The 23,419-nt window shown below is 43.6% G+C and overlaps 1 protein-coding gene and 1 pseudogene across 1 annotated transcript; both read right to left on the bottom strand.

Annotated features, from left to right (window-relative positions):
- Positions 1 to 773: 773 nt before the first annotated feature.
- LOC138609481 (scinderin-like) lies at positions 774 to 1,312 on the bottom strand (the record flags this gene model as incomplete). The annotated part of the gene is made up of 3 exons (XM_069682113.1): positions 774 to 851; positions 925 to 1,002; positions 1,184 to 1,312. Coding segments are annotated over 3 exons (285 nt in total), but the record flags the coding sequence as incomplete, so codon positions are not given.
- A 2,017-nt stretch (positions 1,313 to 3,329) lies between these two features.
- Positions 3,330 to 20,361, bottom strand: LOC138609479 (NLR family CARD domain-containing protein 3-like; annotated as a pseudogene).
- Between the last annotated feature and the right edge of the window lie 3,058 nt (positions 20,362 to 23,419).

The raw sequence follows: 23,419 nt of genomic DNA, 5'->3' as shown, positions 1-23,419 counted from the left end.
AGACTAAATAAGCTTAGGAGGTGAGGCTAATCAGACACAGGTGAGACAATCAAGGGGCAGGTGAAAACAATAATGGCAGGGCACATAATCAAACAGGCGGGAAACACACACAGGCAGGAAGTGGATCAACACGAGAGACAAGGTGACAAAGTAAAACAGGAAATGATCTAACCAATGAAACACAAATGAAAAACAGAACTAAACAAGACTAAATGACACGAACACAGATTCAATGAAATACTAAACTAAAAAACAAGAACTAATGACAACAGGAGACAAAGTGACAGAGCAAAACAGGAAACAACATCTGATCACCGAAACACAAATCTGACACTCAACTCAACTAGAATAACTCATGACACTCGTACTTTGTCCGCGTAAAGCGAGGGAACTTTGGAAGAAAAAAAAAGATCATTTGTGTGTGTTGTAAAGACAACGTTGGAGATAATAACTTTTCTGTTATCGCTTAACTGTCGATTTTTGTTTTAAAGGTCTTTTAAAGTCGGGTATCAGAGCCTGCAAAAAGTTCCACCGCTCACTCCGCCATCTTCCCGGAAGTCTAATTATCAGCATTATTGTTTGGTTCCTGTGGACTTGTTCTGTTCTTGTTAAGTGGGTTAGTTTTTATGATCCATATTCAAAATGTGTTCTATTTATTCGCAGGGTTTCTCTGCCTGGAGCAAATTCTGTATTTCAAATTCACACAACAATCCCTGGCTTCAACAGGGACTAAAACAGCAACACTGCAAACAGAGTACACCTGTGGACATGAGTCAAATAGAGAGCTCACCAGATTGGACAGATTGAGTCCTCTCCACCTCGTTGGCGTCCTTTCCGATCCAGACAAACACCTGAAACAGAGGATTGTGTTTATTAGAGTGACATCAGAGAGATGATCTAACACCTGATGAAGCTGCAGTGTACCTGATCCCAAACATCCAGCAGCATCACGTCGTCTTCAGCCAGGTCGTCCTGAGTGAACTCTCCTGGAACCTCCTCGATCTGCACAACAAGAGAACACGGGTTACTAAAGTGACTGCTGCAACACAAAGCAGTGAATGCACTGAAGAGGACTCATTCAGCCTCATGAGGAAGATAACAGCTTACTGAAGTGTTTGAAGGAATGTGTTGAAAATGATTCTTGTTACTGAGGAGGTTTTAATCATCTGGACCAGATACTTACGATGAACCTGCCCGTCTTGTTGGAGCATCCAAACAGACGAGGAGGGTGAGTCAGGGTCTGACTCTCCAGTCTCTCTGAGGTCTGGTACTCTGTCCTCCCGCCTAACGCTGCCCACAAGTCAGCTGCAACACAAACACACACACACACACACACACACACACACACACACACACACACACACACACATACACACACACACACACACACACACACTCAGGTGGACCTGTGCACAAGAGTTCAGTGGAAACAGAGCTGCACCTTACATTATAATTGTGTTGATTCTGACATTAAATTTTCTGGCAAACAGCAGAAATATAAAAATCTCATGTCAAATCTAAAGAGACACAAAGTTGAGGCAAAAGTTTGCTTGAGTGTCACATAACTGCGACTCTTCTCCTCCAATCCGCTCCCAGGTTGTTCAAAAGGTTTCATTTCATTTGGAAATCCTCTTTTCATCATCATGGATCAGGTAATCCATCTTACTTTTATCCCGGTTGTTCAAAGAAAACTGGTTTGGATCAACCTGATCCAGATACTGACTTGTAAGGATTACCTGTGCTCTAAATGGGACTTCATACTAGGATTCATACCTGATTAAAGGAGCTGAATGCTAAATTGCATGTAGCCCATCATGTGATCCATCATGAGGAACACACTGCAAGCTCTATCTCTATAACTCCCTCTGTGGTAAAGAGCGTTTCAATATGACTGTTAAAAAGTGAAACTATATGATCCTTAAATTAGACCTCTTTATAAAAACTCATCAAAACTAAATTGATGCACAAATAAAATGTCATTTGTTCTAAGTTATATCTACCTTTCCAATATAATATCTGTCTGCTGCTATTTTTGAGCTGTGCTTTAAAAATCTTCTTCATTGTCACTAAAGGCTTTATGATCAGAGGTATCCCCTGAGATTAAAAACAAGTTGTTGTGGGTCAATTTATTCTGGTTTTTGTGCTCAGGGTTTGAAAACTATATTTCTAGAAGGAGCTCAAGTGGGCGCAAAACATTTAGGTGAGCATATTCCCACCTTTGATCTTCTCTGGTGTCAGATATTCTACTTAAGGACTCTTTCTAAACTCTTTAATCCAGTTGTTAGTCACAGTTTAATTCCATATACAGCCTAATCTATTTAGTCCTGACCTAAATGCACTCTGTGGCTTCCTGACTTGTTGAACACTTTTATTTTGAAGTTGTGCTGATGAGTCTTCCGGTCTCATTCTATCCAACATGTATCTTCACGCAGCTCCTCTTCACGGTCTGATTGGCGGTGAACAACGCCTGTTGCTGTCACGAGCAAACATGGACGCGCAGTAACAACAGTTCTCCCTGCGGTCCATACAAAAGAAAACAAGACAAAACATTCAAGATGACACAACAGACGACCTTCGACATGAGAAACAAAGCACCAGAAATAAAACACAAGTAAAACAGAAGAGAAACTCTTTCACATTCATCGTGTCACCACAACAGTAGATGGTTATTTTAGCTTCAGTTGATGTAAATTAGTCTGAGTTTTATCCACGTTCACATACAAAATGTCACATTGAGGCTGAACTGATTTCTTTTAGAATAATTGTGTTTCTTAATCTCTTTTTAAAACTGATCTTATGAGTGTTTATTCAGGTCAACATGGCCCTATACGTGACAGTCCTCTTTGAAGCATTAGATTCAGGCAGAGGTAACGTGAAGCGCCCCATAAAGGCACGTCTGCTGTCATAATCATGTCTGTTATTAGTGTGTGTCAGCTGTGAGTAGAGGTCTGCAGGTTTTCTTGAGCTACTAATGTTTCTTATGAACTGGACCAGGCTACATGCATGTGCAGCAGCACAACATGCTAACAGTATCTGAGCCTCTCACCCTGAACTTAACGTCAGAAGAAAATGGCCGCTGTGTTAATATGGTGAATGTGAGCTTTATGAAAGTGTTCCAACATCTCTGTCCATGTGGTCTCACACAAAGGGTCACCTGTTACAAGACAAACGTCACATGTGTTCAAAGTGATGACAGACGAGATGAAATGATTTCCTTCAGGATCAAAGGTCAAGATTTTATTCAAATAAACGACGACATCGTTCAAAATAGAACAGAAACACAAATGAATCAAAATCATGAGTTCTTTTTTACAAGTAAATATCTTTGAGTTTTTAACCTGATAAAATGATTCAAATCAAAGTGATGAAATCAGACTCATGAAAGAGTTTGAGTCAGTGAACAGAGTCAGTGATGTTCAGTCAGCAGAGTTTCTCTGACCTACAGAGAACACAGAGACAACGAGGAACCTACTGACCACAACCTGAACCCAGGATAAAGAGGTTCAGTGAAGGTGGTGCTGAAGGTGTGGAGGTGGATCAGTGTGTCAGAGGAGACTCTGTAGAAGGACAGAGTGCCAGCAGGACAGTCCACATACACTGCTACTCTACCAGAGGAGGAGGAGGAGGAGGAGGTCTTTGTGCTTCTCTTATTGTGCCAGACAGAGTAACCTTCATCAGAGCAGCTCAGACTCCAGGACTGATCATTTCTTCCAAACAAACATTCTTCACTGCCTCCTCTCCTACTGATTCCTCTGTAACTCACTGATACATGAACACTTCCTCCCCACTCGACCTCCCAGTAACAGCGACCAGTCAGACCAGTCCTACACAGCAGCTGAGGCCAATAATCAAATCTGTCTGGATGATCAGGATATGACTGATCCTCCTCCCTCACACGTGTCACCTTCCTGTTGTTGTCAGACAGTTTGAGTTTTCTGCTCACTGTGTTTGTGTCCACTTCCAGCTCACAGGCGTCTGATGGAGAGAAGGAGACACAACACAGCTGCAGGTTATCATCTGTTCATTCAAAAACAACTTTACTGACAGTTTCTGAAAGTCAGTCAAACTTAGATTTCATGTTTAACTGTGAATATTTGGCAGCACTGAAACTCAACACTGCAGCTGTAATGAAATGAACAGTTAGTGAACATGGCAGTCAGGATGTGTGGAGCCCAGGATAAGAGCACAATCAAGTGTCAGTAATAAAAGTGCAGCACAAAGAAGCTGTGAACCATCTGCTGTCTCAAACTGTTATTAGGTCAGAGGTCACATGAAGCAGAAAGATCAGAGCTGGAAGAAACACAGTGAATCTTCTCTTCACTGATCATCAAATGTATTGATTCTTTTGATTGGATCCTGCTGTTCACTTTGTTCACTTCGTACATCTTTACAGCCACACTGACAAAAACAGAAAGTCAATCCTGATTGAAATTCATCTTCAGTCAAGACAATTACAAAAAGTGGAGCCCAACATGAGCAGCTGTGTTCTCATGAATCAAAGTTCAAACACACTCACACTTCCTCTCATCAGGTTTCAGTCTGTGCCGTCCACCATGGTCCAACCTGGAGGAAGAAACCAGATCAGAATCGACTTCATACAGCTTCACTCACATCCTCCATCAGACAGCAAGGTCACCAGTTAGAGACAGAGAGACAGCTTCTGTCTGTCTGTCTGTGTGTGACTGATTGTGTTATTACTGTCAGACATAAACAACATGTCCGGCCCATAAAAAGGCAGAGAGACAGCAGAAACCAGAAGTCGACACGTAACAGAAATAATATTAAAGAAATAAACCATCCTGACGTTTCTTCCAGGATCTACAAACAAAAATGGCCGACTTATAAACATTAAAGCCAAACAAACGTTCCATCCTGTCGTCGTCAGAGCACCAAAACATTTGAGGATTTTCAGCATACATTTCATTCATCAAGGATGCTCTGATCTCATCATAAAAAGGACAATACAAAAGAAAATGTGATTCATTCTCACAAAGCTCACACAGCCTGTGTTCCTCCTGGATGTGTTTAAATGTGCCCACTTCAAGAGCCAGAGGAAGGATTCCTGTTCTCACCTGTGCACCTAAACACCTCTGACTCCTGGTTCAGTTTGCTGTAACGTAAGCTTCAGCACCATAACTGTGCTTGATTTGGATATATGTTCCTAATTTAGGTTTTAACAAGATATCATTGAACCATTTTTATTCTAATCTAGCAAATCACTTTTTCTACTTGTGTTCAGGCTGCATGATAAATGATTCCTGTATATATACTGTAAGCCAGCTTCCTCACAAACAGCATGAAGCTCTGCAGCCCATGGAGACTTGTACATTTGAGTCCACAGAAAAACCTTCCTATTGATCCGATGTTCTGACATGTTCAGTAAACGATTCCACAGTCGTATCATTTCACATTTTCTCTGTATAGATCCAGGAAACCAACACGTCGCCCTGAGCAGCCAAAGTAGGAGCACATTTATGAACGCCTCAAAAACAGCGTTCAGCTCTGTTTAGTATAACGTCTGAAGTTTTACTGTCTTTGAATCCCCATATCCCTGAGGCATCATTCAGTGTGGGGGAAACACATGCAGCATAGAGCTGAGAGGAAGTGGAACACCCAACATCTTTACATATCTGCAGCTTGGTAACAACAGACCCCAGTGCTCTGCCAGCCCAACCAGCCAATCATTTAACTCCAGCTTCATGAGTCCTAAACTCATCAAGAGAAGATCCCAGATATTTATATTCAGGTGTGTATTCCAATGTAACCGTCCCAAGAGTCAACATTTTCCTCCTGCTTGGAACACCCTTTGTTCTGAAGTGAATTATCTGTGTTTTATTCTGATGAATCAACAACCTCCACCTGTAACAGCAGGTCTTTAACAAATGTTGTCAATCATCTTCTGATTCAGCCAGTAGAGCAACATCGTCTGCAGACAACAAAATACCCACAATTCAATTCTTCAAATGTACACCTACATTAGATTTCTTCTTTAAGATCCAAATCATTTATACAGATGGAAACAAGCTGAGGGACAAAACATGTCTGTCTGTCTGTCTGTCTGTCTGTCTGCCTGTCTGCCTGTACCTCAGTGTCTCCAGTCTGCAGTGTGGATCCTCCAGTCCAGCAGACAGCAGCTTCTCTCCTGGTTCTCCTGGATGATTGTAGCTCAGGTCCAGCTCTCTCAGGTGGGAGGAGCTCAGAGCCAAGGCCAGAGAGGCACAGCCTTCCTGTGTGATCAGACAGCCTGACAGACTACACGCACACACACACACACACACACACACACACGCACACACACACACACACGCACACACCCCATCAGCTCCCCCTCTTGGCTAGGAGGGGTCACTACTAACTCTGTAACTTGTATCTCTGCCTTCACTCCTGTAATCATGCTCATCCCAGTCAGGATCACTAAGCAGCACTCACGCCCTCGTCATAGTCAGCATCACCCTGGTGGGCGAGTGATCCTTTAACCTGCATGCCCCCCCGAAGGCCCCGTTCCTCTATTAAAATGTGTCTGATTAATGCAGATCTGTGGGTAACAAGGCTCACATATTAAATGACTTATTTTAAGGGACAGTCTGTCTCTTCTCTTCTACACTGAAACCTGACAAAAAGAATGTGTTCATTTAAATGAACTGTGCCCCATGGACTGTTCAGTTATTGGGACTCCACGTCGCTCAGGCCGCGGTGGAGGTCTCACTGTGGTGTTCTCATTGATCGACCTCCTGGTCCAGCTGCTCACTTTTTACCTGAGTTCACTTTCTGACTTCTCTCATGAAGCTGGACAGAGCACTTTTAGCTGCTGATTTTAACCTGCACATTGATGATGTCACAAACTGTGGAGCCACTGAATTTCTTAATATCACTGAATCTTTGAACTTCAAGCAACATGTTTAAAGCCCCACTCACAGGAGGGGTCACACCTGGGACCTTCATCTCTGGGACTAGATATTAATGATATCTGCTGTGAAGACCAACTGATCAGTGATCATTCATGTATTTCCTTTGATCTCTGTGTAATTGATGACCTTTCCTGTCCTAAAAGAACATTGCATGCCGGCATCATGACAGGAAATACAGCCGACCAGTTCTCAGCACACTCCTGCTGTGATTTTAATATAAATCCTCACAATGTTGAGTTTTTAACGCAGTCTTTTAATGGTCATTGCTCCATGTTACTGGACAAAGAGGCACCTTTAAAGGTTAGGACTCGGGCTACCTGCAACAGTTGTCAGTGGATAACAGAGGCTGTCTGCTGCCTGAGACCACACTGTCACAGGTCTGAACGTCTGTGGAAGTGCATCGCCTACATCTTAAAGATCTCCGGCGTTCTTTTAAAGAAGCAGTACAGGAAGCCTGGACGGCTTATTTTGCTGACCTGATTTCTTCATCAAAAAGAAATCCCAACGTTTCATAACTATTTAAAACATTGTTTCACCAGCGCTCTCCACATTACCATGTTTCACTGTTGATGACTGCAATACCTTCCTTTCCTTCTGTGTTGATAAAGTAATGACTATTAGGTCCAATATGCATCATAACTCTCATCCACTTCATGCTAGCTCCTCTCTTATTCCTACCGTCTTGAGCTCTTTCCATCCAATCAGCTCACAGGATCACAACATTGGGCCCCTTTCCTCTGCTGTTGGCTTTAGCCCACGTCATTTAGGAGTAATAGTTGATAAATCATCATCTTTTGACAGCCATGTTAAGCAGGTAACCAGATCATGTTATGTCCACCTAAGAAATATAAGTAAACTGAGAACTTTAGTTTCAACTGTAGTTTCACCTCGACGACTGCCACACACTCCTCTCGTCACTCAGCAAGTCTGCGCTTAATCGCCTGCAGTCAACACAGAATGCTGCTGCAAGACTCCTCACCAGGTCTCACATTACCCCCATCCTCAGATCTCTTCACTGGCTCCCCGTTGTGTAAAGGATCAAGTTCAAAATTCTCACCCTCACTTACAGAGCCCGACACGGTGAGGAAACTAAGGTCACCCTTACCTGTCAACTGGCTCAGGTCAAAAAATCTTAACCTTTAGTTGCCTTCATTGGACAGGACAGTGGATAAATTTGGGAATGATAGAAGAGAGACCGGGGAGGACATGAAGCAAAGGGCCGAAGGTCGGAGTCGAACCCAGGGCCTCTGCGTCGAGTAGTGTGCCTCTATACATGGGGCGCGTCTTAATGGCTGAGCTACACCGGCGCCACATACGGTTGTCACCTTGTAAAAGATTATTTTCTGACTTTCATAAACAGGATATGAAGACAAAGCATGGGTAGAGAGGGTCCGTCATGATGGCCTCTGCTGTGGATAACGTTCTGCTGACTTAGTTTCTCTGTGACCTCCAGAGAACATTGGGGCAGTTTGCAGAGTATGAAGCTGTGGGATAGAGGGTCAGCACCTTCAAGTCTGTGGGCAAAGTACTCGGGGAGGAGTGAAGGTAAGAAGGAGCCAGAGATCAACACAGATTGCTTTGTCATCAGCAGTGATGCAGCTACTGTACTGGACTGTTCAGTCTGAAGGAAAGGCTCTTTAGAAGTTTATAAATGTTCCAATCATCATCTCTGCTTTATTACAGTCGTCGTTGGGATTCTTCTCTTTGGACCACACATGATGGAGTCCAGATGAACATAACTCAGACTGTCTTAGACCAGCATTTATATATCCAAGTCAAGTTACTGAGCCGTGAACATGAACACAATACTGGTGACAAGATCCTTTGTCAGCTGACCCCTTCAGTGTGATATTAAAGCCATTTTAATTACAGGGTTATTCAGACTCACAGGACTGAGAGCTGAGAACTGAGCAAATATACAGAACATGTGAGCTCAGAGGGTTATCATTTTCACACAGCTGCACACTAACCTGAGAGTTTCCAGTCTGCAGTGTGGAGTTTTTAGACCGGCAGACAGAAGAGTCACTCCTGGATCCTGCAGGTTGTTGTTACTCAGGTCCAGCTCTCTCAGAGAAGAGGACTGGGAGCTGAGGACTGAGGACAGAGCCTCACAGCTTCTCTCTGACAGGTTACAGCCACTCAGCCTGGAAAGGATCTTCACTCAGTTAATTACAAATCAAATATAGAAAGTCAATGAAATCTTTTTGGATAAACTTGTTAAATCTGTTTAATCCTGACCTGAGAGTTTCCAGTGTACGGTTTGGCCCAGCAGAAAGCAGCTTAACTCCTGAATCCGGCAGGTTGTTGTGACTCAGGTCCAGCTCTCTCAGAGAAGAGGACTGGGAGCTGAGGACTGAGGACAGAGCCCCACAGCTTCTCTTTGACAGTTTACAGCCACTCAGCCTGAAGAGGAATCAACAGCACATAAAAGGAAACAATGACAAGAGATAGTTGTTTTTTCTCAATAAAGCAAAACTACATTTAACATGGAGAATGATGTGTTCACGTACAGAGCTTTGTTGGAGGCTTTGACCACTGGCAGCAGCCTCAGAAGAGCCTCCTCATTACAGGAAATACAGCCGACCAGTTCTCAGCACACTCCTGCTGTGATTTTAATATAAATCCTCACAATGTTGAGTTTTTAACGCAGTCTTTTAATGGTCATTGCTCCACGTTACTGGACAAAGAGGCACCTTTAAAGGTTAGGACTCGGGCTACCTGCAACAGTTGTCAGTGGATAACAGAGGCTGTCTGCTGCCTGAGACCACACTGTCACAGGTCTGAACGTCTGTGGAAGTGCATCGCCTACATCTTAAAGATCTCCGGCGTTCTTTTAAAGAAGCAGTACAGGAAGCCTGGACGGCTTATTTTGCTGACCTGATTTCTTCATCAAAAAGAAATCCCAACGTTTCATAACTATTTAAAACATTGTTTCACCAGCGCTCTCCACATTACCATGTTTCACTGTTGATGACTGCAATACCTTCCTTTCCTTCTGTGTTGATAAAGTAATGACTATTAGGTCCAATATGCATCATAACTCTCATCCACTTCATGCTAGCTCCTCTCTTATTCCTACCGCCTTGAGCTCTTTCCATCCAATCAGCTCACAGGATCACAACATTGGGCCCCTTTCCTCTGCTGTTGGCTTTAGCCCACGTCATTTAGGAGTAATAGTTGATAAATCATCATCTTTTGACAGCCATGTTAAGCAGGTAACCAGATCATGTTATGTCCACCTAAGAAATATAAGTAAACTGAGAACTTTAGTTTCAACTGTAGTTTCACCTCGACGACTGCCACACACTCCTCTCGTCACTCAGCAAGTCTGCGCTTAATCGCCTGCAGTCAACACAGAATGCTGCTGCAAGACTCCTCACCAGGTCTCACATTACCCCCATCCTCAGATCTCTTCACTGGCTTCAACTTCAACTTTTACTGTATTGTCCCCGAGGGGAAATTTGTTTTGCAGCCAAGTAAGACAAAAACATTTAGAAAACACAAACACATAGACTCGGTTACAAAGAACATTAAAATGCATAAGAGTTCATTAAGAATACATCAAGTGAAAATGAAACATGTCAAACTCCAAACCATCACTAACACCACCATTAAAACAAAAATTAGAAGACCATCAATAGTTCCTGGAAGTGAACAGGAAAATACTTCATCTACAGGTTCCACTTTTGAATTTAGTATTTCTTGGCCTGAGTGATAAAAGAATTTCTCATCCTGTTGGACTTTGCCACTGGTAGTCCAAATCTCCTGCTGGAGGGCAGGAACTCAAATTCACCATGGAGAGGATGTCGAGGACACTGTAAGATGTCTCCAGCCTGAGATGTTGCTCTCTTGGAGAAGGTGTAAGACAGATCAGGTAATCTTATGCCAATGATCTTACTGGCAACTCTTATGATCCATTGTAACCTGTTTCTGTCCCCTAATGACAGGTTACCAAACCAGGAGATTATGGCAAAGGTGAGGACAGACTCTACCGTGGAGGAGTAGAACAGATTCATCAGTCTGCTGCACACCCCAAACCAGTTAAGTTTACGGAGAAAGTGCAGTCTCTGCTGTGGCTTTTTGCAGACTGCGTCTGTGTTTTCTTTAAATGTTAGCTTGTTGTCGATAACAACACCCAGGGACTTGTAACACTGGACTTGGTCAACCATCTCACCCTTAATTGCTGTTTTAATTGGTGTATTAGGCTGCCTTCTCAAATCAATGCACGTCTTTAGTTTTACGTACATTTAATTTTAAAAAAGAGTTATCACGCCACTCTATAAAATCGTCCACCACTGGGCCACGTGCTATTTCCCTTCCTTGTAACAGGCTCACTATGACTGTATCATCTGCAAACTTCAGAATGTGTCTTCCTGGCTGGGAACTTCTGCAGCTGTCAGTGTAAAAAATGTACCAGATTGGTGAAAGGACACAGCCCTGTGGCGAACCAGTGGAGGAGAACAATGTGTCCGACAAAGAGCCATTAATCCTGACACACTGGGATCTGGCCACAAGAAAGTCTAAAATCCATCCAACAATGCCAGGACACAGATTCAAATCATTAAGCAGTTTGTTGGCTAAAATGTGGGGCTGACTTGTGTTAAAAGCAGAAGATAAATCTAAAAATAACAGGTGTGCATGTGTCCCTGGACCTTCAAGGTGTTTAAAAAGTAAATGAAGAAGGGTAAGAACAGCATCATCAACCCCTTTTTTACTCCTACAGGCAAACTGTAGAGGATCCAATGAGTCCTCCACAACTCCAACTAGCTCTCTCTTGATGAGCTTTTCAAAAACCTTCATAACTAGCGAAGTCAGGGCCACAGGTCTAAAATCACTAATGCCCTTAGGGGACTTTTTCTTAGCCACTGGTACTATTGTGGACTTCTTCCACAGAGTAGGAACCTTTTGTTGCTCTAAGCAACACTTTAATATGTGGTGAAAAATAGGGGGTAATTGATCTGCGCAGTGTTTGAGAAGATGACCAGATATATTGTCAGGGCCGGGGCTCTTGTTGGTCTTGGTTTTACGGAGTATGTTCCTGACATCTTGTACACCCAATTCAAGCTGTGGAGTGGAGGAGGTTTCTAATTCTATCTGATCAGCTTGTTCTTTAAAATCTTTTGTATCAAACCTGAGATAAAAACGATTAAAATGAGCAGCTAGCCCCTTGTCTGATTTAAAACCATCCATTTTAATATTCATATTACCTTTTTGTGTGCCTGTCATGACTGACATGCCATTCCAGAAACTTTTTAGATCATTACCTTTAAATTTGTCCTCAATTTTATCCATATAACTGAATTGAGCTTTTTGAATCTCTGCCCTAACCAGTCTTTTTACCTCCCTGTTCTCTTCAACACTGCTATTTTTAAAGAGGTTATGTTTCTTCATTGTTATTTCTTTCAAGGACTTAGTGATCCATGGCTTATTGTTTGGATAAAGTTTAACCTGACGTGTGGGAATACAAGACTCTTCACAGAACCAAATGTAGCTACACACATTCAAAGTAAGTTCACTTATGTCCAGAGAATTTACTGGATCACAGTGAGGAAACTAAGTCACCCTTACCTGTCAACTCGCTCAGGTCAAAAAATCTAAACCTTTAGTTGCCTTCATTGGACAGGACAGTGGATAGAGTCGGGAATGATGGAGGAGAGACCGGGGAGGACATGCAGCAAAGGGCCGAAGGTCGGAGTCGAACCCAGGGCCTCTGCGTCGAGTAGTGTGCCTCTATACATGGGGCGCGTCTTAATGGCGGAGCTACACCGGCGCCACATACGGTTGTCACCTTGTGAAAGATTATTTTCTGACTTTCATAAACAGGATATGAAGACAAAGCATGGGTAGAGAGGGTCCGTCATGATGGCCTCTGCTGTGGATAACGTTCTGCTGACTTAGTTTCTCTGTGACCTCCAGAGAACATTGGGGCAGTTTGCAGAGTATGAAGCTGTGGGATAGAGGGTCAGCACCTTCAAGTCTGTGGGCAAAGTACTCGGGGAGGAGTGAAGGTAAGAAGGAGCCAGAGATCAACACAGATTGCTTTGTCATCAGCAGTGATGCAGCTACTGTACTGGACTGTTCAGTCTGAAGGAAAGGCTCTTTAGAAGTTTATAAATGTTCCAATCATCATCTCTGCTTTATTACAGTCGTCGTTGGGATTCTTCTCTTTGGACCACACATGATGGAGTCCAGATGAACATAACTCAGACTGTCTTAGACCAGCATTTATATATCCAAGTCAAGTTACCGAGCCGTGAACATGAACACAATACTGGTGAAAAGATCCTTTGTCAGCTGACCCCTTCAGTGTGATATTAAAGCCATTTTAATTACAGGGTTATTCAGACTCACAGGACTGAGAGCTGAGAACTGAGCAAATATACAGAACATGTGAGCTCAGAGGGTTATCATTTTCACACAGCTGCACACTAACCTGAGAGTTTCCAGTCTGCAGTGTGGAGTTTTTAGACCGGCAGACAGAAGAGTCACTCCTGAATCCTGCAGGTTGTTGTGACTCAGGTCCAGCTCTCTCAGAGAAGAGGACTGGGAGCTGAGGACTGAGGACAGAGCCTCACAGCTTCTCTCTGACAGTTTACAGCCACTCAGCCTGAAGAGGAATCAACAGTACATAAAAGGAAACAATGACAAGAGATAGTTGTTTTTTCTGAATAAAGTAAAACTACATTTAACATGGAGAATTATGTGTTCACGTACAGAGCTTTGTTGGAGGCTTTGACCACTGGCAGCAGCCTCAGAAGAGCCTCCTCTGAAGCAGAGTACTTCTTCAGGTCAAACACGTCCAGATCTTTTTCTGATGACAGTAAGATGAAGACCAGAGCTGACCACTGAGCAGGAGACAGTTTCTCTGTGGAGAGACGTCCTGATCTCAGGGACTGTTGGATCTGCTCCACTAGAGAACTATCATTCAGTTCATTCAGACAGTGGAACAGATTGATGCTTTTCTCTGCAGACAGATTCTCACTGATCTTTGTCCCAATGTACTCGACTGTTTCCTCTTTGGTGTGTGAACCACTTCCTGTCTGTGTCAGCAGACCTCTCAGGAGACTCTGATTGGTTTCTAGTGAAAGACCGAGGAGGAAGCGGAGGAACAAGTCCAAGTGTCCGTTTGGACTCTGTAAGGCCTGGTCCACAGCACTCTGATAGAAACCTGTTGGTTCAGGTTTTTCTCTGAACACTTTAGACCACCAGGTTGTTTGTTCTCCTGACAGCAGATTGACCCTGGAGTTGATGAACTTCAGATGGACATGAAGAGCAGCCAGAAACTCCTGAACACTCAGATGGATGAAGCAGAACACCGTGTCCTGGTACAGTCCTCTCTCCTCTTTAAAGACCTGTGTGAACACTCCTGAGTACACTGAGGCTGCTCTGATATCGATGCCACACTCTGTCAGGTCTGACTCATAGAAGATCAGGTTTCCTTTCTGCAGCTGCTCAAAAGACAGTTTTCCCAGAGACTCAATCATCTTCTTGCTCTTTGGACTCCAGTGTTGATCTGTCTCAGCTCCTCCATCATACTTGATGTTCTTCAGTTTGGTCTGAACCACCAGGAAGTGGATGTACATCTCAGTCAGGGTCTTGGGCAGCTCTCCTCCCTCTCTGGTCTTCAACACGTCCTCCAGAACTGTAGCAGTGATCCAGCAGAAGACTGGGATGTGGCACATGATGTGGAGGCTTCGGGATGTCTTGATGTGGGACATGATTCTGTTGGCCTGCTTCTTCTTTCTGAATCTCTTCCTGAAGTACTCCTCCTTCTGAGGGTCAGTGAACCCTCTGACCTCTGTCACCACGTCAACACACTCAGGAGGGATCTGATTGGCTGCTGCAGGTCGTGTGGTTATCCAGAGGCGAGCAGAGGGAAGCAGTTTCCCTCTGATAAGGTTTGTCAGCAGCACATCCACTGAGCTGGACTCTGTGACATCAGTCAGGATCTCATTGTTGTGGAAGTCCAGAGGAAGTCGACACTCATCCAGACCGTCAAAGATGAACACAACCTGGAACTCTTCAAAGCTGCAGATTCCTGCTTCTTTGGTTTCAGTGAAGAAGTGATGAACAAGTTCCACCAAGCTGAACTTCTTCTCTTTCAGCACATTCAGCTCTCTGAAGGTGAAGGGAAACATGAACTGTATGTCCTGGTTGGCTTTGTCTTCAGCCCAGTCCAGAGTGAACTTCTGTGTTAAGACTGTTTTCCCAATGCCAGCCACTCCCTTTGTCATCACTGTTCTGATTGGTCCATCTCTTCCAGGTGAGGCTTTAAAGATGTCTTCTTGTCTGATGGTTGTTTCTGGTCTGTCTGGTTTCCTGGATGCTGATTCGATCTGTCTGACCTCATGTTCATCATTGACCTCTCCAGTCCCTCCCTCTGTGATGTAGAGCTCTGTGTAGATCTGATTCAGAAGGGTTGGGTTTCCTGCTTTAGCGATCCCCTCAAACACACACTGGAACTTCTCCTTCAGGTTAGACTTCAGTTTCTGTCGGCACTCTGCAGCAGCAGCTCCTGAATAAACAAACAACAAATGATATCAAAGAGTGGATCCTGAAGAAAATCTCAACATTCAAGTGTGGCTTTAGAGTTTTTCCTTCTGCATCAGTTTTATTAAAGCATTTAGTGGATGACAAACAAGCTCTGATCTGATATAGATGTGTGTATCATATTTACTAAGTTTAGAAATGTAAACCTGCATTTCCTCTTTCCATCATGTTAAACCTGATTAAATCCTCTTACTGCTCTGCAGACAGTCAGCCAGCTCCTCCTGATTTATTCTCCTCAGGAAGTGCAGAGTGATCTTCAGAAATGCATCTCTGCTGCTCCTCTGATCTTCATCATCACCATCCAACACCTCCTCCTCCTCCCTCTGACTCTCTAAGCATGCTGGGTAATCTGAACTCAGAACCCTCTGGACTCTCTTCAGCTCGTTCTTCACAAATGTGACGATGTTCTCCTCCAGCAGCTGGAACAGAATCAGACTCTGAACATGAATATAAACTGGTAGAACACAACATGTGATCCATCAGTCAGTCTGAAGGCCTGCTGCTCAAACAGAACAGCATGGAGACTGAATGATGGTTTGGCATTTAGCCTGTAGTTAATGTAGTTCATTGTAAACAGTGTGTTGTACACACCTTAAATGTGGAGTCCAGGTCTGTCTGATGCTGCTGGGCTGACTGATCACTGTGAACCTCTGAGCTCTGCTGAACTCTGTGGAGAAAACATCAAGTTTAAGGACAATTAATGACACAGCTGACTGATAGAGGGAGTGAGCTGTGGGGTCTGACCATGAGGGCTGGGTCAGTGGGAGGAGGGTGTCCAATGTTAAAGGATGGAAAGATAGCATGAGAACAAACCACTGATTATGATCACTATTGGTTTTATTTCAAAACTGCCAAGACATGTTTTGCCAGTGATGCAGAGGACAGAATGAAGGCAACCAAGAACTGTCAGGGTTGGGAGTACAGAAACCCACCCCTCAAGGGATGGATTTCAGACGTGCTGATAGGCTAGACAAATGTGGTGAGTTGGAGAGGGTGTGGAGTCGAGAGGAGCAAGTGGTCTTGGAGAAATAAAGCTGTGGATCCTAATGAACAGCCTGGAGGATGGACAAGGGCAGAACAGGAGCCCTCAATCGGAGCACCTGGGGGCTGGGCAGAGGCCTTGAGGTGAATGGATAGGAGGTTAACCCACAAGCTTAGGCGTTGTAGATCCAACAACCTGGGTGCGCATGTTTTAACTGACATACACTACATCTTTTACTGTGTTACTAACACACCACTCTCTGTCTTACTGAGACCTAGTTGAGACCTGGTGATCAGGCCCAGCTGCTAGAACTCTGTCCCCCCCCAGCAATTTTTTGTACTGGTTGTAAAAGAACTACTCGTGGTCGTGGTTGAGGACTTGCTGTCATTTTCAAAAACACCTTTAAATGTCACCAAATTGTTTTTAAAAATGTGTCGTCTTTTGAGACTCTTTTGTTCTTAATTTGCTGCTCAGAGCCAGTTTTATGTGTTATTATTTACTGTCCCCCTCGCCCAAATGCTGGTGTCCTGCCTGAACGTTCTGATCTTTTGTCCTTTACTGTGTGAATTATGACAAAGTAATTATAGCTGGTGATTTTAATATCCGTGTGGACGATTCATCAAACAGATCTGCAATTGAGTTTTTAAACCTTACAGAGTCTTTTCATCTTATCCAACGTGTCTGGGCCGACTCATAAACACGGACACACCTTAGATTCAGTTTTTACTCTTGGTCTTTATTTCAACTCCTTTACCTGTGCTCCGGAGCAGGTTAGGTGTTCAGCCTAAGTTACCATGGTGATATACCCCGGTAAGAAGGGAACCACCTTCGTAGTTCTGAAAACTCGGAGTTAACCCTGAAGTTACCTCCATAAATCCTGCTACGTAGCGTACCCCCCTAGAGAGCTCAGTGCAACCCTCAACCGTGGCTAAACCAAAGAACCCGCGCTCTTCGATATAGTTGCAGAAAGGCAGAACGGAAATGGAAAAAAGACAAACTCTAAATCTCCTATGACTCGCTCAGAAACTCCCTGAATCACTACCAACACTCAGTAAAAGAAAACGTCTCTAACCTCATTTCAAAAAACTGCATCAGGCCCAAAGTTCTTTTTAGCACCATAAACTCTGTTATTATTCCAAATGAAAAGACTTTCCCAGACTTCTCCTCAGTAACTTATATATATTATATATCTATACAGTAGAAAATCAAACCTTCTCCTTTGGTGTCTCATGACCCTCCTTCAGCCGTGCCTGTTTGACCGAGTGTGTCCTCCCTCTCTGTGGGACATAGTCAACCATCTGAAGCCCACAACATGCCCATCTGACTGCATTCCCTCACACCTGCTTAAAGAGGCGTTTGTTGGCTCCAGCATCCTTTCAATCTTAAATTGTTGCCTCTCCACAGGTTGTTTTCCTTCTTTTAAACACCGATGGTTCAGCCACAAACCTTGATGCTAACGTTTATCAAATTTCAGACCAAGCTTCCGTTTGATGGTTGTTTACCAACAAAATAACTTAAGAAGACCTGTGCACACCTGAATTGATACAGGTGCGTCGGAGGGAGGTGCAGTCTTGAAACAATAGATGAAGAAACTCCTGCACACTGTCTCCTTGTTGTTATTAATATTTATTTAATATCATCAACGTTTGGGTCGTACCGACCTTCATCAGGTTGTAATTCTTTCATTGCGTTTGACACGGTCGATCACAGCCTGCTTATCACCAGGCTTTGAAGATTGGGTTGGGATCCAGGGACAAGCCCTAAATCTGTTCAAGTCATATCTGGTGAACAGAACCTTTAATGTGAGCTGGAGAAATGCCTCCTCATTGACCCCCCTCACCTGTGGGGTTCCCCGAGCTCGGTTTTGGCACGTCTTCTGTTCTCTCTCTACATGCTCCCTCTGGGTCCCCTCATAAAGAAGCATAGCATCTCATTCCACTGTTTCACGAACGATACTTAAATATACCTCCCGCTTAAATGCCATAGCCCTCAGTCTCTACAACCGCTGCTCGACTGCTTCCAGGACATTAAAGACTGAATGTACACAAAAGCGTGATCATATCTCCCCCGTACTCGCCTCCCTCCACTGGCTCCCTGTTAGTTTTAGAATGAATTTTAAAATGTTATTACTTGTTTTTAAGTTGCTCCATGGACTGTCTCCGTCTTCCCTATCAGACCTTTTAACCCCCTGTAGACCACCACCAGCGCTCAGATCTTCTGAGCAGTCCCTGCTGGTCGTCCCTCGGGCTAAGTGGAAACTACGGGGTGACCGCACCTTTTCTGTTGTTGGCACCAACCTGTGGAACTCATTGCCTCCTCTTATTAGAAGTGCAGACTCAATAAATCCATTCAAAGCACAGCTCAGAGCCCACCTCTTTCCCTTGGCCTTGGTCAGCTCACGTTGTTTTAAATGTGCTATACAAATACATTTGACTTGACTAGATGTTGGGAAGGATGATAACAAGGTAGGCAGAGCAGTTGTTGAGGTCAACCTGGAGGCCAGAAACAAAGAGGGATACCGTTCTGCAGGCCAGCTATGAGGCTGCTCTGGAGGCCAGCCAGGGAGGCAGAAGTGATCAAGAGGTCTGCAACAAACCCTGCTGTGAACTGCTCAACTGGTGTATATATGTATGTGTGTGTTTATATCTGTATATCATTGTTTATTGGTGTTTCAGATGTCTATTTTCTTTGTATTGTCTCCTGTTGTCACTGATTCTGTTGTTGTGACGTTGTTGTGATCAGCGCTGATCAAGCAAACGGTGGTGATGTAATGGGACCCTACTTAGACCCATGCTCATGACGTTCCATGTTTGAAGTCAGCTGCTGCTCTGTTACAGGATGTGAGGTTTCAAACACACAAACACACTTGACATGGTTTCATCATGTTGAGCCTAATCACTGGATTCTTTGACAGGTGACTGTTGTACAGGTGAACAAGTCTGAAGAAGAGCACGTTGGCTCGAAACGTCACTTTGTGCTAAATAAAACCCTTTATGGGAGCTTCCTGGTGTGCGGATCTGGTTATATTTATTTGGAACACTGTGATGTCACCACTAAAATACTAATGAGTCATACAACACACTATGAAGCTCTGGACCATGACATGAGTCTTTCTCTCAGCAGAGACAGAAAATTACCTTTTTGATTCTTACCTTCCATCAGCAGGATGTCCAACTTTAAATTCAATAAGGCGACCCATAGACTCGTCACTCTTCATGGACACATAGCTGGGTCCAGGAGAGTCTGGTCTCTGCTGCTGCATCCTGATACAAACAAACAACATGATTAGTTACAGTGAGCTGTTGTTCACCTGTTCAGCAGCAGGTGTGACCAAGGTAGTCAGAGCAGTTGTTGAGGTCAACCTGGAGGCCAGAAACAAAGAGGGATACCGTTCTGCAGGCCAGCTATGAGGCTGAATAACTCAAAGTTCTGTACGACAATCACACTTTCACACTTTATGTGCAAAAGACAGTTTAAAAACAGGCTTGCTTTGCCTAACTGGTTACCATATTTGTGACTTTAGGGAAAATTCTGAACTAAAAAAACTCTGGAGCAAGAATTCAGAGGAGTGTGAGCAGGGCGGTGGTGTAGCTCAGGTGCTGGAGTGTGTGCTCCATGTGCAGAGGCTACAGTCCTCACTGCAGCGGCCCAGGGTTCAACTCCACCTCAGCCCTTTGCTGCATGTCATCCCCACTCTCTCTTCACAATATTTCCCATCTCTCTAAAGCTGTTCTACAAATAATGGCAACATGGTCATAAAATAATCTAAAGAATAATATTTTATATTCATATTTATTTGATAAATTCTTACCTTCCATCAGCAGGATGTCCAACTTTAAAGTCAATAAGGAGATCATTAGACCGGTCACTCTTCATGGACACACAGCTGGGTCCAGGAGAGTCTGGTCTCTGCTGCTGCATCCTGATACAAACAAACAACATGATTAGTTACAGTGAGCTGTTGTTCACCTGTTCAGCAGCAGGTGTGACAGTGAGTGTGAGTGATGATGGTGCAGTGATGTGAGTGCTGAGCTGTGACATGGAGGAGAGTCATGGACAGTTAGAGATCCTCATCTCACCTCAGAGCTTCATGTTCCCCACACAGAGAGCTTTTAGAGGGAGGGGCTCCCTCCTCTGTGTCCTCACACTGATCCATAGCAGAGCGCCCCCTGCTGGCAGAGCTGCACTCTGAGCAGAAGCAGCACATTGATCAATAAAGAATGATTACAGCTTCATATGAAACTGTTCACAATGAGCTTCACAGTAAAACATGTGGTACACCTGAACGCATCACTGACAATGATGTCATCATATCACATGTTACAGCACACTCACACTGTGTACTTTTACTGCTCATACTTTAAGTCCATGTAGCTGATAATACTTTGAGCTTTTACTGCAGCACAGACTGTGAAGACTTCCTGAACATCACACTGATTCTGTCATGATTTGTATGTTTGACACTTTAATAATAATCGATGACGTTCCCTCAGTTTCACTCGTGTTTCAGCTCCTCTCATGTGTCAGAGCTGCAGGTCAACATCTCACTGTTTGATTTCTTCATCAGCTCAGACTGAGCTCAGAGACAGGCCCTCACTGCTGTCTCTAACTGTCCTGTTAGCATGGTTAGCATAGCCTGCATGGTAACTGAGAGTCATTGTGCTGTCTGCACTTCTACAGTAGTCAGAGCAGCTAACACACCTGGTGGCTAACTGTTAGCTTACAGCTCTTTTTACACTTAAATTAAACTGAGAGTCTTTAAAACAGTGAAAAGTGTCACTTACCAAAGCTTCAACACGGAGAACAGATCTGCGTCACAACGAGGAGGTCAAAGTAAAAACTCAAAACTGGAAAAACTACATTCTTTTAACCTGCATAGCAACAAGGATTCAAAGGTCACAGCCTCCATTTGACTGAAGGAAGTTTGATGTTTTATGATTTCTGAGGAGAAATAAAAGTGTTTGTGTCATCAGAAGCAGCAGAGATCGTCGTCATGTCGACACCTCAGCTGTCAATCAACAGAAGACATTCAGACATTAAACATGAAGACAAAAGCACTTTTATTGTGGAACATCCAGCTTTTTGAATCTCACTTCCTGTGTGAGGAAAACAGTCAGAGATGTGGAGAATAAAGTGTTCATGTGATGAGAATAAAGACTCTGACAGGTGAGAGCAGTCTGTCTTTATGTGTCAGAGTGCTGAGCAGCTCAGGTTTCACACACAAACCTGTCTGTCAGAGGAAATGAGAGCAGTCACATGACGCTACAGCAGCCAATAGACCAATGAACACAAAGACACACCTCCATGCAGCTCAGTCTGTTCCTGAATATTGACCTCTGAACTGCACTGAAGTCCTGAAAGTGAGTAAATGTACTGAGTTACTTTCACCACTGGTACATTGAAGTGAAAGTGCTTCATTGTTTACATGAACAGTTCAGACCAAAGCAGGGATGGTGATGATGTAGACCCAACTCTTTGTTCTATTAACATCATTTTACTCACATGAATGAAAGCAGAGACGTCTTTACTCAGCTTCAGACTGCTTCTCTTTACTGTCTCAACTTGTTTGATGTCTTTTCTTTTTGCTATTTGTTCTCACTGTTTAACCTGAGCACTGAAAAAACACCTGTGTTCCCCTGTATACTGAGTGTTGTTTATGAGAGAGTGACGATGAATTCTGCCTCTTACCTGGTTTGAAGTGGATCAGGTGATCAGTCAGTACGGCTGCAACATAAATCTGCTCTTCATCGTCATCGGGATGTGAACATGCGTCATAAACACAGCGCAAAAGACTTCCTGAATGCATAAAAATCTTTATATGTTCACAAGACATTCGCTCACACTGAGCATGTGCAGATTGGACCAATCAGATGAAGCCTCAGCTAGCCGTTAGCTTCCCTCAGATTGATTGTTGACTGAGAGGTGAGCTAGCACGAGGCTGAGGAAGGAGAGAAGAGCGAGGAAGATGTGAAGGCTGAAAAAGAGCAGTGTACAAAAGAGTGCTCAGCTACCTGCGACCACCAGAGGGCGCTACAGCCATGGTGATGATCCTTCTTTAACACAGTGAGACATTGAAGAGCCTGTTATTCCTGCTGATTCACCAGCGGTGTTATTATATTGTTCCTCTGGATGTAAAGACATTATATCCTTCCTGCTGTGTTATCCTCGTCAGTAGTGTTATTTTATTGTATTATAATTATAACCAGTGTTTGCTAGAGGCCTTATGACTGTGGAGATTCAGCGTTTGAGCTCTTATTTTATTCTGCGATGACGTGAACACACACAGGTGTGAAACATGCAGAGCAGCAGGGACACACAGCAGCTGTAAATGTAGCTGTAGAAATATAGCAGGCCTTATCATTAGCTTAAACACTTGTTGTTATTGTGAGGAACACACGTTGATGAAAGCATCAGGCAGGATTAATTAGGGCCTGAACACTGTAATGAACACATTATGAAGGTAGCATTAGCATCACCATCAACGAGCTAGCTTCAGTAGCTGACTGCAGCTACACAATAAAAGGTTATTCTTTACCAAGGTACAATTAAAGATGGAGTTTGTACTTTGAAAGGACGACAGCAGGGCGACCTCCATGTTTACCACCTACAACTGATCCCACTAATAATCTCTAGAAACACACTTCTGCTTATTGTGTCACTTATATATTTCATACATGTGTCATTTACTGCTTCAGTTAAACACCTGGACGTACCTGCAGAATATATGACGTCATAACTAGCTAGGAGCCAATCAGGGTCCACTATGTAACTTACAGTGTGATGCAGCAACAAACACGCCACAGCTAAACTTTAGAAATGAGAAATATTTACATATGAAGAGATTCTGGGTTTTTACATGAGGGAGAAGGAAATGTCATTTTAACAGTTTTAACTCGGTCATTTCACTTTTTAAAAAGAAAACATGTCAGACACAAATTATCAGTCAGAGCATTTTAAACGTCTTTAACTCGTCCTCAGC

This window comes from Semicossyphus pulcher, unplaced genomic scaffold (assembly GCF_022749685.1).
Source record: "Semicossyphus pulcher isolate SPU_LCO1_2020_fin unplaced genomic scaffold, fSemPul1.0.p SCAF_5, whole genome shotgun sequence".
NCBI classification, from domain to species: Eukaryota; Metazoa; Chordata; class Actinopteri; order Labriformes; family Labridae; genus Semicossyphus; species Semicossyphus pulcher.
Note: the sequence above shows the minus strand (reverse complement) of the source record. Positions and strands in the feature narration are given on the sequence as shown.